The sequence below is a fragment of the Diabrotica virgifera genome, chromosome 4 (assembly GCF_917563875.1).
Source record: "Diabrotica virgifera virgifera chromosome 4, PGI_DIABVI_V3a".
Classification (NCBI taxonomy): domain Eukaryota; kingdom Metazoa; phylum Arthropoda; class Insecta; order Coleoptera; family Chrysomelidae; genus Diabrotica; species Diabrotica virgifera.
In genome coordinates this window covers 105,872,717-105,888,963 of record NC_065446.1, presented here as the reverse complement: position 1 = coordinate 105,888,963, position 16,247 = coordinate 105,872,717, and the positions used below count along the sequence as shown (strand labels likewise).

At 32.8% G+C, this 16,247-nt stretch overlaps 1 protein-coding gene across 2 annotated transcripts in view; it reads left to right on the top strand.

Annotated features, from left to right (window-relative positions):
• Positions 1-16,247, top strand: part of LOC114343739 (integrin beta-PS) — a 117,507-nt gene that overhangs the window by 89,600 nt on the left and 11,660 nt on the right. For both annotated transcript variants that reach the window (XM_050648319.1, XM_050648320.1), the window contains exons 10-11: positions 2,110-2,245; positions 11,824-11,954. In XM_050648319.1, the coding sequence (XP_050504276.1) occupies positions 2,110-2,245; positions 11,824-11,954 (267 nt within the window). The remainder of the gene's footprint in view (positions 1-2,109; positions 2,246-11,823; positions 11,955-16,247) is intronic.

The following is a 16,247-nucleotide window of genomic DNA, read 5'->3' as shown; positions in this document are numbered from 1 at the left end:
TAAAAACATTAATAATAAAAAATATTAGTTGGTCAAAGCTGTGGTATATATTTTTAACTTAAATATACTTACGTTTTAAATACTGAATTTAAGTTTTTTTAATGTTCCGTAATATGATTTTATAAATCAATCTATCAATCTTAGCGCCATCTACACGATAACTGTGAAAGTATCCAAAGTAAGAAATTCATATTTTATCAATAGAACGTCAAAATGATTAGCAAAATCTTTAAAAAAATCGATACAAATTTAATTAATTTTTTGCGTTGTAAATATTAAGCGATAACATACGCTCTGAGCTTCGCTGGTGTCGCTCCTAGCGGTTACTAATTCAACTTTTACTGGTAATTTTTAAATTTATTATTTAATTGTTATCGCTTAATATTTACAACGCAAAAAAGTAATTAAATTGTAATCGATTTTTTTAAGATTTTTCTAATCATTTTGACGTTCTATTGATAAAATATCAATTTCTTACTTCGGATACTTTGACAATAATCGTGTAGATGGTGCTAAGATTATAATAGATTATTTATAATTAGATATTACGGAACATTAAAAAAACTTAAATTCAGTATTTAAAACGTAAGTATATTTAAGGTAAAAATATATACCACAGCTTTGACCAACTAATATTGTTTATAATTAATGTTTTTAATTTTAATTTTAAATTAATCACTTTGACATTTATGTCAAATTTCCGGTAAACGTTTACAAACTTGTCACTACTGGCGTTCGCGAATTTGTAAATATCCCCTCTACGTACGAGCTCACAGCGTATAATCTCTGAGCTTCGCTGGTGGCGCTCCTGGCGGATTACTAATTCAACTTTCACCGGTAATTTTTAAATTTATTATTTAATTGTTATCGCTTAATATTTACAACGCAAAAAATTAATTAAAGTGTACTCGATTTTTTTAAGATTTTGCTAATCATTTTGACGTTCTATTGATAAAATATGAATTTCTTACTTCGGATACTTTGACAATAATCGTGTAGATGGCGCTAAGATTATAATAGATTATTTATAATTTGATATTACGGAACATTAAAAAAACTTAAATTCAGTATTTAAAACGTAAGTATATTTAAGGTAAAAATATATACCACAGCTTTGACCAACTAATATTGTTTATAATTAATGTTTTTAATTTTAATTTTAAATTAATCACTTTGACATTTATGTCAAATTTCCGGTAAACGTTTACACACTTGTCACTACTGGCGTTCGCGAATTTGTAAATATCCCCTCTACGTACGAGCTCACAGCGTATAGGCTCTGAGCTTCGCTGGTGGCGCTCCTGGTGGATTACTAATTCAACTTTCACCGGTAATTTTTAAATTTATTATTTAATTGTTATCGCTTAATATTTACAACGCAAAAAATTAATTAAAGTGTACTCGATTTTTTTAAGATTTTGCTAATCATTTTGACGTTCTATTGATAAAATATGAATTTCTTACTTCGGATACTTTGACAATAATCGTGAAGATGGCGCTAAGATTATAATAGATTATTTATAATTAGATATTACGGAACATTAAAAAAACTTAAATTCAGTATTTAAAACGTAAGTATATTTAAGGTAAAAATATATACCACAGCTTTGACCAACTAATATTTTTTATAACTAATGTTTTTACTTTTAATTTTAAATTAATCACTTTGACATTTATGTCAAATTTCCGGTAAACGTTTACAGACTTGCCACTACTGGCGCTCGCAAATTTGTAAATATCCCCTCTACGTACGAGCTCACAGCGTATATCATAAATACGTCGGAAAAATGAAAGAATGCCCATGAACGATCACATCAATCACTTATTTTGTATTTGCTGTCTTTTTCTATAAATAACAAACGTTTGTTATAGAAAAAGACAGCAAATACAAAATAAGTGATTGATGTGATCGTTCATGGGCATTCTTTCATTTTTCCGACTGTAGAATGTTGTTAAACTGAAGGCGTTGACTAAGAATTTATTTAACTAAGTACCAAAAGATAGTTTAAATACCAACATTTGCCTTTATTTACCACATGACATTTTCTAAATTTCATTTCTAGTAGGTAATCTTCATCGCTACAGTTGTGTATCTATGGATTTTTTCAGACTTGTCCTGATAGATGTGCCGAATTCAAAGATTGCGTACAATGCCAACAGTATAAGACAGGTCCTCTTAAGATACCGGAGGATTGTTCTGCACAGTGTACAAAATTCACTCCCATTTCAGCTGATGTAATAACCGGTAAGCATAATTATTTTGACATTATTCTCATTAGTCCAGGGCGCATCTGTTTTGAGATGGACGTTGAGAGGTGACTTAAATTTTTTTGCAGAAATTGCTTGAAAATAAATCAAATAATAATATTTGAGTTATCCTCCCTCTCAAAAAGGTCCGGAACATTGTTTAAATAATCAAATTGTCAAAAATTGAATGAAAAATTCGATTTTTTTCTTCGTTTTTTGATTATAACTTTAAAAGTATTCATTTTCGAGAAAAGTTGTACTAACATAAAAGTTGCGTAATTAAATTTCCTACAATATAAAATTGGCTAAAAATTTAAAAAATAGTCACCCTAGTTGCAAAATAGCAATAATTGCGAAAAGAACATACAAAAACAAGTATTCGCATTTTACGTTTTTCAACCAGTTATGCTACACTTGGGACCTTTATATTTCACCCAGAAAAACTTTATGATACAGTTAAACAATACTGGAAATTTCATTAAGATCGGTTTAATAGATTTTGCAAAATAAATTTTGCAATCCAGCTTTCGCAAAAAAAATTCATTTTTTCAAAATGTTATAGGACTGAAAATAAAGCAGATAGCAAGTTGAAATTTTTTTTGCTTATAGAAGTGTACTGTACCTTTCATTTTCAATTTTCAAAATTAAAATCGATTAATTACCACGGCGTCAGAAAATTTTTGTAATAAACAATAATTTTTGGTGCTATGCGCAGGACAGCGGTGTTCGATTCACACAAGTTGATTTCCACCAAAATTTCTTCCAATCTTTATCTAATATATTATTTTCTTACTCTATATTTTGTTGTATTTTAATATTTTAATTCCACAAAAATCAAACTAATGTTATTATTGTTTGTGAAATATTGTTTAAACAATTGCTTATGTTTAAAAATAATAAACTTTGATTGGTTAAGTTAAAATATATGAACAAAGAACGTTTTTGCTAATAAAAGTGTTATTTCAAAGGATAGAGTATGTGTTTTTATTTTGCAATAAGCAAATTTATTTATTTATATCGAAATGTAATAAAAATTAAAATGTATCAATCATTATCAAAGGTCATTGGAATGCCCAATCAGAGCAAACTATCCGATGTCCTGCGCGTAGCACCAATAATTAATGTTTATTTAAAAAAATTCCTGACGCCGTGGTGTTAATCGATTTTAATTTTACAAAATTGCAAATGAAAGGTACAGTACACTTCTATAAGCAAAAAAATTTTCAACTTGCTATCTGTTTTATTTTCAGTCCTGTAGCATTTTGAAAAAATGAATTTTTTTTACGAAAGCTGGATTGCAAAATTTATTTTGCAAAATCTATTGAACCGATCTTAATGAAATTTACAGTATTGTTTTACTGTATCATATAGTTTTTCTGGGTGAAATATGAAGGTCCTAAGTGTAGCATAAATGGTTGAAAAACGTAAAATGCGAATACTTCTTTTGTATGTTTTTTTCACAATTATTGCTATTTTGCAACAAGGGTGACTATTTTTTAAATTTTTAACCAATTCTATATTGTAGGAAATTTAATTACGCAACTTCTATGTCAGTACAACTTTTCTCGGAAATGAATACTTTTAAAGTTATAATCAAAAAACCAAGAAAAAAATCGAATTTTTCCTTAATTTTTTGACATTTTGATTATTTAAACAATGTTCCGGACCTTTTTGAGAGGGAGGATAACTCAAATATTATTATTTGATTTATTTTAAAGCAATTTCTGCAAAAAAATTTGAGTCACCTCTCAACGTCCAAATGTACTAATATTTTTACAGATGCGCCCTGGTCTACATCTCGTCATGATTCTTCATAAACCAAATGAAATTATGTATGTTAGGGTAAATAAAGGTCCTCTACTCACAATGTTTAAATAGGCTTTATTACATTACAGTAAGATTGGCCGACCGGTTTCGCTGTTTACATGTTTACAGCATTATCAGGCCCACAAGAAACTTAAACTCAAAAACATATAATTATTGTGTATAAATGACAATGATGCTAAAGAGTGTAAACAGTGAGGACATTTGAGTTGGAATAAATTCATTTTATCGAGAATGGGCGACTGTGGAGATAAATCCCAAAACAGATCGATTTTTATTTTTAAATTATAATTTTTTGACATATATCGTACTAGTGACGTCATCCATCTGGGAGTGATGACGTAATCGATGATTTTTTTAAATGAGAATATGGGTCGTGTGATAGCTCATTCGAAAGGTTATTCAATTCTATATTCATTAATATAAACAGGACATACTGGACAGGGTAACTTTTATTAAATTCAATACACTTAAATCTAAACTTAACAATTTAATCAGAAATAACTCTCATTTATCTAATGAAAATAGTAATACAGTAAAACCTGCCATATCCGGATCAATGTGGCGACAGACCGATCCGGATATGAAAAAATCCGGATATCAAGACCACTACTTCTTTTACAGTATCTGAAACGTTTTCTCCTTCATACATTCCAGTAATCAACGCCGTCAATAACTTTTGTCGATAGACACGTTTTACAGATTCTATAATACATTATTTCGCCATCTTTTAGTTCTTCTTTTAATGTGTTGTCCAACAGAATGACTGCCTTTCTCGGTAGATTTCGGTAGATCCGGACGGCGCAGAACCGTCCGGATATGGGGAGGTCCGGATATGACAGGTCCGGATATGGCAGGTTGTACTGTAAAAACACTAAATTTTAAAATTTTACTTTTCACCCCAGTCTTAAAAATCTGTCATCGGCTATCTTTGACAAAAATGAATTAGGATTACTACACAGACATCTAGGTGTCAAATACTCCATTTCGAGAAACGTTTTCGAAAAGGACCTTTAGAGTCTTTCAATTGAACTAGACATTATTGTCCTTTTCATGATCATTTTTCAGTGCGTAACAAATGATAGGAAAAAGGGTAAGTCCGTGATAATACACATTTATGACATTTATTCTAACATGACATTTTAGTTAAATCTGACAGTTGTCACATTTTATTTTCAATTTGGAATAAAAACAAATCAAATGTGTTTCTTGCATTTATAAAATGGTATTTTCTTTGATTTGTATAGTCTTATAGTATAGTCCTTCTGAGTTATCTCACAACGGTAAAACTAGTTCATCTGGTAAAGATATTGCGAATTTATTTGCTGATTTCTTTTCATCAGTTTACTCCTCTATTGTTGTTGATTTCCCCGAAGACATCACTTCTTCACCCTTAAACCTATCATCATGTAAACTATCCATCTCTGACATTTACTCTAAATTGTGTAACCTCAATCCTTCTAAAGGCCCGGGACCTGATGGCATCCCATCAAGCTTGCTCAAGTACTGTGCATTTAATTTGGCTCGGCCATTATTTCTCATCTTTAACAAGTCTTTAGCTAGTGGAAGCTTTCCAAATGTTTGGAAGACCAGTTTCCTATTGCCCTTACACAAAACAGGTGACAAAAGTCTTGTGTCCAACTACAGACCTATTAGTATCCTAAACTCTATTCCTAAACTATTCTAATCACTTGTCTGCGATTTCCTTACACCCTCCTTGAACGGTGTTCTTTTGGAACAGCAGTTTGGTTTCAGGCGCCATAAGTCAACTGAACTCAATTTGCTGACATATACTAACTTCTTACTGAACACCTTGGACAAAGGACTACAGGTGGACGCCCTGTACACCGACTTCTCTAAGGCTTTCGACAGAGTTAATCACAATATTCTATTAGAAAAATTGCAGCGATTAGGGATACATGGTTCACTTCTGCTGTGGTTTAGGGAATATCTTCTGGACAGAAAACAAATCGTCAAGCTCTACAGCTATTTTTCCTACGAAATAGTTGTCCCTTCGGGCGTACCGCAGGGATCTCATCTTGGACCTTTGTTGTTTAATGTTTTTATTAACGATATAAAAGACTGTTTCCAATATGCGAAATTTCTTTTATTTGCTGACGATGTTAAGTTTTACTGCCACATTAGGAATCCACTCGACTGTTTAAGGCTTCAGTCCGATTTGAATCGGTTGAATGAATGGTGCAGCAACAATGACATGGTTCTCAACTCCTGCAAATGTTTTCACATTTCATTCACGCGCTCGAAAAGTCCTATCTCTTTCACATACAAAATAGGTGATATAAATATCACAACAGTCACATCCATAAAAGATCTTGGAGTTACACTTGACTCTGGACTATCTTTCAATATTCATATAAGCAATATCATCTCAAAATCGCTTCAACTGTTAGGTTTTATTAAAAGATGCTCCCAAGACTTTAAGCAGTTGAGATCGTTTAAACTGTTGTACTGTGCAATGGTGAGGCCAATCGTGGAATATGCATCTTGCGTCTGGTCACCCGCCTATGAGACATACAACTGTAAGATTGAAAGGATCCAGCACCTATTCCTTAGGTTCGTCGCATTCAAAACAAACCGTAGAGACTGGAATTATATGGATCTTGAACTAGAACTTAACATTGACACCTTATCAAGCAGACGGAAAAAGAAGGACATGTACATGTTGTATAATATTATAAATTCAATTCACGACTGCCCTGAGCTCCTGGAGGAAGTAGGTTTACATATTCCCTCCAGAATCACACGTTCAAGATCTACGTTTCATACTCCCATCAGCAGAACTAACTTCACTGCAAATTCTTTCATCTCGAGGGTTTCTAGACAGGCAAATGCTTGCTCCAATTGTGTGGATTTCTTTGCGGATAGTTCGCGATTTTTAAAAACGCTAAAGGATTGCACCCTCTAGTTTTATGTTCTTGAATATTTTAAACTTGTGATTATATATCTTTACCTGTTATTTTTACTTTTTGACTTGCTTTATTGTCGTAGTGTTTATTGTATCTTATTGTATTTTACGTATATTTGTAATATTTTGTTAGTTCTTCATATCTTCTGTAATGTTTTATTGTAATGAGCTTTGCTCGTAAATATATATAAATAAATAAATAAATTATACAGATTATATTTGTAATATTATTATCTAATAAAAAAAAATATTTTTTTATTATGGCGCCATCTATCGACAACTAGAATAACTAGAATAAATGTTATAAAAATGTCACCGACGAAATGTAATCACCGACGTGCCTTTTTTCTGTCACATACAATTTAATGCGTTAGAAAGAAATCGAAAAACTGTGACGCACTGAAAGATGATCGTGAGAAATACTGTATCATCCAAAACCTGTCTGTTCCATAAAATCAAAAAACTTGGAAACTGCTGTTTTAATGCAATAAATAAATTCAAACATAAATATATCTCATCTACACTTTCTAATAGGTAATTCCACTACTAATTTGTCATCAACCACTTCCAACAATGCCTCTTGACTCTTCTATTAATGTACCTGCCTTTTTTTCAGAACTTCAGCTTTCATCAATTTTCAGACAAGAAACGTCAAAAACATCTCAAAACCCTTAAATCTACCAAAAATAAACTCAAATCTAATAACCTAATAATTAGCAAGGCAGACAAAGGCAATTGTCTGGTTATTCTAGACCAGGGGTGTCCAACTTGCAATGCCTCAAGGGCCAAAACTAAAACCTTTGATGTTGTCGCGGGCCATATAATAATTTTGTTACAAGTAATAACAAAATAAAGTGAGGTATAAAAATAATTAAAACAAAAAAGAGTATTATTTCTTTTATTGCTCAACAACTACATTTTTTTATAAACGGAAAATTTATTGATAACACTTTTCAATAATCAAGACAAACATTGCAAAAGCAACGAAAAAGATGTATCCAATTAGTGTGAGGACTGTGGTCGATCGGCTTCATCCACCAATGAAGAAATGTCCACCTCCAGTTCAGTTGTAGACAGTCTCATAAGATGACGTAAGGAAGAATCGGTAAGGTTGCTTCTGTTTTTGTTTTTTATGTATTTCATGGAGGAAAAGGCACTTTCACATGTATATGTGCTTCCGAACATTGACGTCATTTTCAGTCCAAAATCTCACAGGTTTGGGAATTTCTCCTTTGACAGTAATTTGAAAAATTCAGGTCCCTTTTCTTGTCTGGTGATTAGGAACATGTCTGCTTGAAGATCACATAACTCAAGCTGTAAGTTGGGTGGTTGATCATCAATGGTTGCTCCAAGAGGGTTATTATAAAGTAGTACACTGCTTTTAAGACTTTCAATTTCTTCAAATCTTGTATTGAATTCATCAATAACTTGTTCAATTTGTGAAATGCAGGATGCATTTTCCTCACCGTTGAATTCTTCTGCTATTTGCAGACAGCTAGGGAAGTGTGTCAGGTTGTTCTTTTCCAAAGCACGTTTAAACACGTTCGGCTTATTCCGGAATCCGTTTATCATTCCGATCAAATCTGAAACCGTCTGGTTTCTTCCTTGAAGACTCAAGTTTAACATGTTAAGATGATTAGTCAGATCTGTTATAAAAGTTAACTGTCTTAAGAATTCTGGATCCTTAAACTTCTCTTCCAGTTCAGTTGTGTCAGATGAAACGTATTTGTTGAGGAATGCAGGGATTTCCTTTCTTATGGCAAAAAATTGTTCCATGCACTCAGCCACCTTACATGGTTGTACATTAGCAAATCTCCATACTAAGCCTCTGTTTCCACTAAAAACTGCTTAAGTTGTCTGTGTAAAAGAGATCGATTTCCACCTCTAGTCATATTTATAATCTTAATCACGGTTTGGAAAACTTGATCTTCCTTGACTGATTTTCCACATAAAGCTCCCTGATGTATAATACAATGAATTATTGGGCAAGTGACACCATTCTCTCGAAGCAGACCTACTAATCCAATTTTTTTACCTGTCATTGATGGGGCCCCGTCTGTTGCTATGGCTGAACATTTATCAAAGCCTCCAATTCTGTCAACTGTTTTCTTCACAGCCTCATAGATGTCTTTTCCTTTTGTTGTTCCATAAAGAGGACAAATATCAAATAACTCCTCTTTACTGGTAAAATCATCAAAAGTAGTGCGCACAAATATTAACAGCTGACTAACATCGGTTTGATCAGTGCTTTCATCCAAACAAAGTGAGAAATATGAACTTTTCTTAACCAGGCTAAGCATAGATTTTTCTACTTGCTCACCCATAGCAACAATCCTTCTTTGTATGGTTTGATGTGAAAGTGGCACTGATTCAAATTTCTCCGCCATTTTAGAATCACCGAAAGCTTTGGCCATTTCAACAGCACATTTTTTTATCAAATTGCCATCAGTGAAAGGTTTTTTTGCCTTTGTCAGCTCAAGCGACACGGCATAAGATGCATGCAAAGAATGCGTTTGAGAGTGTAATATTTTACTGAACATACCAGTTTGCTGTTTAAGCTTTTTCTTCAAATCTGCAACTAGGGCACGCCGACTTTCATTTGTGTACGTAGCATACTTATTTTCATGCACTGTTGTGTAATGTCTTCTCACATTATATTCTTTAGGCACTGAAACGACATTCATGCACACTAAGCACTGCAACTTTCCATTATTGTTAGCAATCAAGTAATCACTCTCCCAACTTTCTTTGTAAATTCTGTTCTCACTATCAATTTTCCGTTTTACTGGTTTTACACTCATTATTGTATAAGAGGAATCAAGACAAAGAATTAATCAAGTTCACTGTTCACTAGCAACGTAATAGATTAGCCGACTAGCCTATGTGTCAGTAGCACACTGCACACTGGCACGATGGCGGCTGGCGACGGATGGTAAGCAGTGGCACGGTACACAGAGAACCGGTATGTTCACACGCATGGAAGGCGAACGCGTGACGTCATATGGGAACCTTAATTTTCATCCGGCAATGCTAAATGAAGCGGTAATATTGTTCGAATTTTAAAATTATGTACCTATCATCGCTTTTTAAATAAGAAATTGTATTTTATATTCTTTTTACTGTCATTTTCCAATATGCATTTAATTTAAACATGAATTTCCATTGAAAAATAAAGATTTTAGGTATCCGTTGTCCAATATACATTTACCATAGTATATTAAAAAAAAAACAGAAATAATATAAACATTCACTTCACTTCTGGGTCTGTAAAAATGTTTCACATAACATTGTGTCTACTTACTGTTATTCTAAATTGTTGAAAAATATTTGACTAAAAATAAAAACTTAACCACAAATCAATTAAGAAATTTTAAGTTTTAGATGAAGTACTTAGAACCAATTACTTGATGACTTTAAAATTTTATTTACAAAATAGAAAAAGGTTGATTTTAAGTTAAACCATGTTAGGAATCTAAAAATTTCAAGTGTGAACATTTTATTAGACGGTAATATACATAAATATACAGAGTGGGCCAAAGAAAACAGTCCACCTCGATATTTGGCAATATTTATTAGATTTTAAGGAAATGACGAAACAGGTCGATTTTTGATCTAAGTGGGACACATTTTTACGGTACATACATTTATCATTCGTCAACCCCCTTCCCTTTTACTTCCCCCACCCCTTATTTTTAAATAGGGAATAGGGGTCCTCTTCTAGCTCATTTACAAGGTTACGAGATTATTTACTCAGTAATATAAACATTATATATATATAGTGGCTAAAACACCCCCGTGGGGGTAGCGCCGCCTTTACAGGCTCTCTAGATCCATGTTTTCGAGGTGGATCAGTCCTCCGTTCTTCTCTTTCTTAAACTGCATTACATATCCGGTTCCAGCTCCTTCTGTCTCTTGCTTTTTCTTCTGCATTTCTAATACCCATGCCCTCTAGATCTCGCTTCACCTCTTCCAGCCATTTGGACCTCGGTCTTCCTCTTCGTCTCCTTCCGGCCGGAGACCATTAACATAATTATTTATACAGGGTATTCAAGAAAAAAATATTTTAATTAAATTATTTGACACAAAAAGAAGAATGTATGTAATTTTTTTATTCAAAATACATTCTACTGCTGTCATAAAACAGAAAAATATATTTTTTGATAAATAAACATTGCTCTTCGCTTAATTTCAATATTCAAGCTGCCACCCATCTGCCTCTTGGTAGGTTGAATATTGAATTTAAGCGAAAAACAATATTTATTTGTCAAATAAACATTTTTCCCTGTTTTCTGTCAGTAGTAGAATGTATTTTGATTTAAATAAATTGCATACATTCTTCTTTTTGTCTCAATTAAATTAATTCAAAAAAATTGTATTGGTCACCCTGTATAAATAATTATGTTAATGTTCATATTAGTGAATAGAGCATTGAATAATATTTCGAATGAGCTATCACACGACCCCTATTCTTATTTAAAAAAATCATCGATTACGTCATCACACCAAGATGGATGACGTCAGACTAGTATCATAATATGATATACTTATGCCAAAATATTATAATTTAAAATAAAAATCGACCTGTTTCGGGATTTATCACCAGAGTGGCCCATTCTCGAGAAAATGAATTTATTCCAACTAACGTCCTCACTGTATAACCATATAAACAATAATTATTAAGGTAGTTCTTAGGACTTTATTAGTCAACGATGGTTGTACTATAAGTTAAAGTTGATTTGTAAATTTCAGGTTTTGACCAGCGTTACTCTGATATTGAGTTGCTTTTGTACAAAAACAAGTGTTAGTTGTTTTTCTTTTGTTTTCAGTGGATGAGAAAAATAATGAAGTAATTTGCTCATACTATGACGAAGACGACTGTAGGTTCAACTACGTATATTATTTCGATGACGAACAAGTTAGAGTTAGAGCTCAGGCGAATAGAGATTGTCCTCAAACGGTAAGACTCTTCTCTTCGCCTTTTTATTCATACATTCGTGTAGGAAACAGAGGTTGAACCTTGCAAAAGGGACACAAGTCCGGTTTAATTTTTTTTCTAGTATATCAAGGGTGCTTATTATGAGACTAACTTTTTCTTAAAAAAATTCGCCCCGGAACCCCCTTTTCACCCCTTTAAAGGGGGTAATTTGTGGTTTTGCGGAACGTAGCCCTTCCTGTACCTTTTGCAAAAAATTTCTTTTATAGAAATATGAAGAGGACTATATTTTCTACGATTTATTTCCCAACAGCATATGTCTATCACCCACCGTTTAGTGAGGGTGGGGCCCCAAAGTTGACAAGTTTTTAAAAAAAAGATGTTTTTAAAAAAAATTATTTGTCCCTAACAGTAATGGAAATGAAGAAGAAATCCTGCGACAATTATTCACAAATAAGTGACTGCTTTTTGGTATAGGTTTCACTTAAGGGTAATTACCCTTTTTTAATTACAGGGTGTTACATTTAAAAAAAAAACCCATTTTTATACCATCTGAACCGTTTATGCTAGAGTAAAAAGACTTTCAGCGATTACCCATGTACTGGTGCTATTTACAAATTTGTATAATGCACCCCCATTTTTCCCCGGAACCACCCAAAAAAAAAAGAAGAATTAATAAAGGAAGTGATTTTCTTGGAATCCTTCGCACACAATGCCCTTTATTAATATATTTCTCTTTGCTTTTTGATCCATATAGGCATATGCTTCATCAATAGTGTTTTTCAAAAATATATATGGTTATTGCAACATCCCTGCGGAAACCAGCCCTATCCTTGATATTATACTGCAGAAACTACCCCTATCCCTTGGCGAGCATGTTTTTACGATTTTCTCATTACCTATGCATTCTTTTTAAACAGAACTTATACAAGGTTAAAGACCACTATTTACTCTAAAAATTAGGTCCTATTCATTTTTTTCGTATAATATGCTTTGGCGGGCTCCAGTTTTTGTTTTTTTTTTTTCGTCACCTGTTCGTCTTATTAATAAAAGACTTATGTCAAATAAAACAACACATTGTAACCTACAAATTATGACCTATGCACATTTTACATTCTTTGCGCCCCAAAGCCAGAGTGGTAGCCCAAAATCAATTTTTGGATATTTTCGCCACCTATACCCATTTATTGCATTAATGCTACCTTAATAGCACAATATTCACCCTACTAAGTGGTCGCTAAGCAGTGGCGGATCCAGGGTGGGGTGATGGGGGCGATCACCCCCCCCCCCTCCACTCTCAAACCAAGTGATATTATATTTAAAGATTATAAAAATATTCATTTATTTTTATAGAAATACTTAATATTATTATTTTTATAAGCATGGCGTACTTTTTATGCTTTAGCGACAGTGGCGGATCCAGCATCGTTAAGAGGGGGTGCCAATTGGCTAAATTTTTATAAAAATAAATGAATATTTTTATAATCTTTAAATATAATATCACTTGGTTTGAGAGGGGGGGTGATCGCCCCCATCACCCCTCCCTGGATCCGCCACTGCTTAGCGACCACTTGAGGGTGAATATTGTGCTATTAAGGTAGCATTAATGCAATAAAATGCGTTTAGGTGGCGAAAATATGCAAAAATTGATTTTGGGCCACCACTGTGGCTTTGGGGCGCAAAGAATGTAAAATGTGCATAGGTCACAATTTGTAGGTTACACTGTGTTGTTTTATTGTACATAAGTATTTTATCAATAAAACAAACATGTGACGAAAAAAAAAAAACAAAAACTGGAGCCCGCCAAAGCATATCTGAGGTTTACGGCGCCACTGTGCCGTAACGGTTGCGAAAATACGGTGCCGTAACGTTATACGAAAAAAATGAATAGGACCTAATTTTTAGAGTAAATAGTGGTTTTTAACCTTGTATAAGTTCTGTTTAAAAAGAATGCATAGGTAATGAGAAAATCGTAAAAACATACTCGCCAAGGGATAGGGGTAGTTTCTGCAGTATATTTTCAAGGATAGGGGTGGTTTCCGCAGGGATGTTGCAATAACCATATATATTTTTGAAAAACACTATTGATGAAGCATATTTTATTTCTTGTTTTCTTTCTCTCTGATATGGATCAAAAAGCAAACAAAAAAATTTATTTTCAACCCCCCATTTTATTTTTTTTAGCTACAGGGGTTGCACTAGGAAATCGCTTTTGGTGTCCATGCATGGGTAATAATAACGTGCACAAAATAATATATGAAGTATATTAATAAAGGGCATTGTGTGTGAAGGATTCTAAGAAAATCACTTTCTTTATTAATTCTTCTTTTTTTTGGGTGGTTCCGGAGAAAAAATGGGGGTGCTTTATGCAAATTTGTAAATAGCACCAGTGCATGGGTAATCGCTGAAAGTCTTTTTACTCTATCATAAACGGTTCAGATGGTATAAAAAGGGGATTTTTAAAATGTAACACCCTGTAATTAAAAAAGGGCAATTGTCCTTAAGTGAAACCTACACCAAAAAATCAGTCACTTATTTGTGAATAATTGCCGCAGGATTTATTCTTAATTTCCATTACAGTTAGGGAAAATTAATTTTTTTTAAAACATGTTTTTTAAAAACATGTCAACTTTGGGGCCCCACCCCCACGGGCGTAACAGAGGGCCCCGCAGCATGAAGCTTGCGGGGGGCCCCAATCGCTTAAGGGCCCCATCTTGTCATCTGATATTATGTAAAAATCTTTTATTGTTATATTATTTTACGTTGTCTGTTTAAATTTAAAAACGTAAAAATTTCTAACTAGACGTATTTGTCAAGTGAATCATCTCATAATATCTATAGAAACTTAATCCCTTCCGGCCTACCGAAATTTTATGGCAGCGACAATAAACTATATAATGCTTTGTACGTGACTATTGAAAAATATTATGAGAATTGCAATTTGCCGAATTTAAGAACAATATTTTTAAATCTAAAAATGGGTTTTCTTTCTCTCTGTTCTTTACCTACTTTTAGTATTTCGATACAATATTATCGCCAGTAATTCCATATTGGTTGTTTGCATTGAATGTTATTTATGTTTGTGTTGTTTTACGGTTATAGTTGCATCAGTTTGGTACACATTTATTTAACAAATTATTGACGACTTTTCTTGTGTAATCATTGGACAATCTCTCAACAGATAAACGGTAAGATAAGGAAATTATAACACTTACGCTTTAGGGGAGTCAATGTAGAAAAACTTGCATTGTTTCGGTTTCGGAAAAATCAAACAAGCTTATATTTTTCTAAAACATTTTTTGTTAGTTTATATATCTTATCTTAAAGTGAAAAGTTCTACTCACAGATGCCTCTAATTGTTTATTAATTCTTTAAACAATAAAACTGTTTTATATTAAATAATTTTAAAAGATATCGGTGAATTCATCATTTTACTTTGTTAAAAAAAAAATGTTTATATTTGCTTTCTGATTATGCTGAATTCAAATATGACATTAAATCAAGGCCATAAGTACGATGTTGGGGGCCCCGGGGCAATCGTGATTTGGAGGCTCACCCAGCAGAAGGAGTCCGGGAAAATTGATATTTAACCACTTGAAAACGCATTTTAATGTACTCCATTTCCTGTACCTACCTACATATTGCTATTTTAGTTGACCAACACAAAAAAATTTGAAATCACATTATTTTAAGCTAAATATTTTGCAAATACATATTTACCATCAATATAACATCTTTTCTGTTTTCATAAAAAATATACTACATAATATAATGTTATGTACATACTTACATTCTTCGGCTATAATGTAGGTTTTTAATCGCGTTATATTGCCTATATATGGCAGTATATAAAATTATGTAGGTTTTTGAGAAAATTAAACAATGTGTCAGGTTGGTTTATTTGTTCAAACCTTTCTTCTAATTTTGATAAGGCAGTGTCCAATATCACAAAGTAAAAATTCATTGTAACCTTTTTTTTTATTTAGCTAATGCCTCGATAACTAATGGCCATTGGCATGGTAGGTACGGTAATTTTGAACAGTTAAGTACCTAGTGTCATGTGTAGTGTGTGTGTTGAGTAAGTGTCTTGTTACTTTGCAAAGTCGACGTCATTGTCTTTGCAAAGAGACGCTAATTGTATCCAAACGTCTGCGGTCCCTCCGGTGAGTACCGATCCCACAAGGACATTGTAACCTTTAAACACAACCCATATATAAAATTTCACTTACGCTGCCCTGGGGTACACTAGTACCTACCCCATTAAAAAAATAAGTCAAAAAGTAATGTTTGAATGAATTTATTAAAAACAAATTTTTA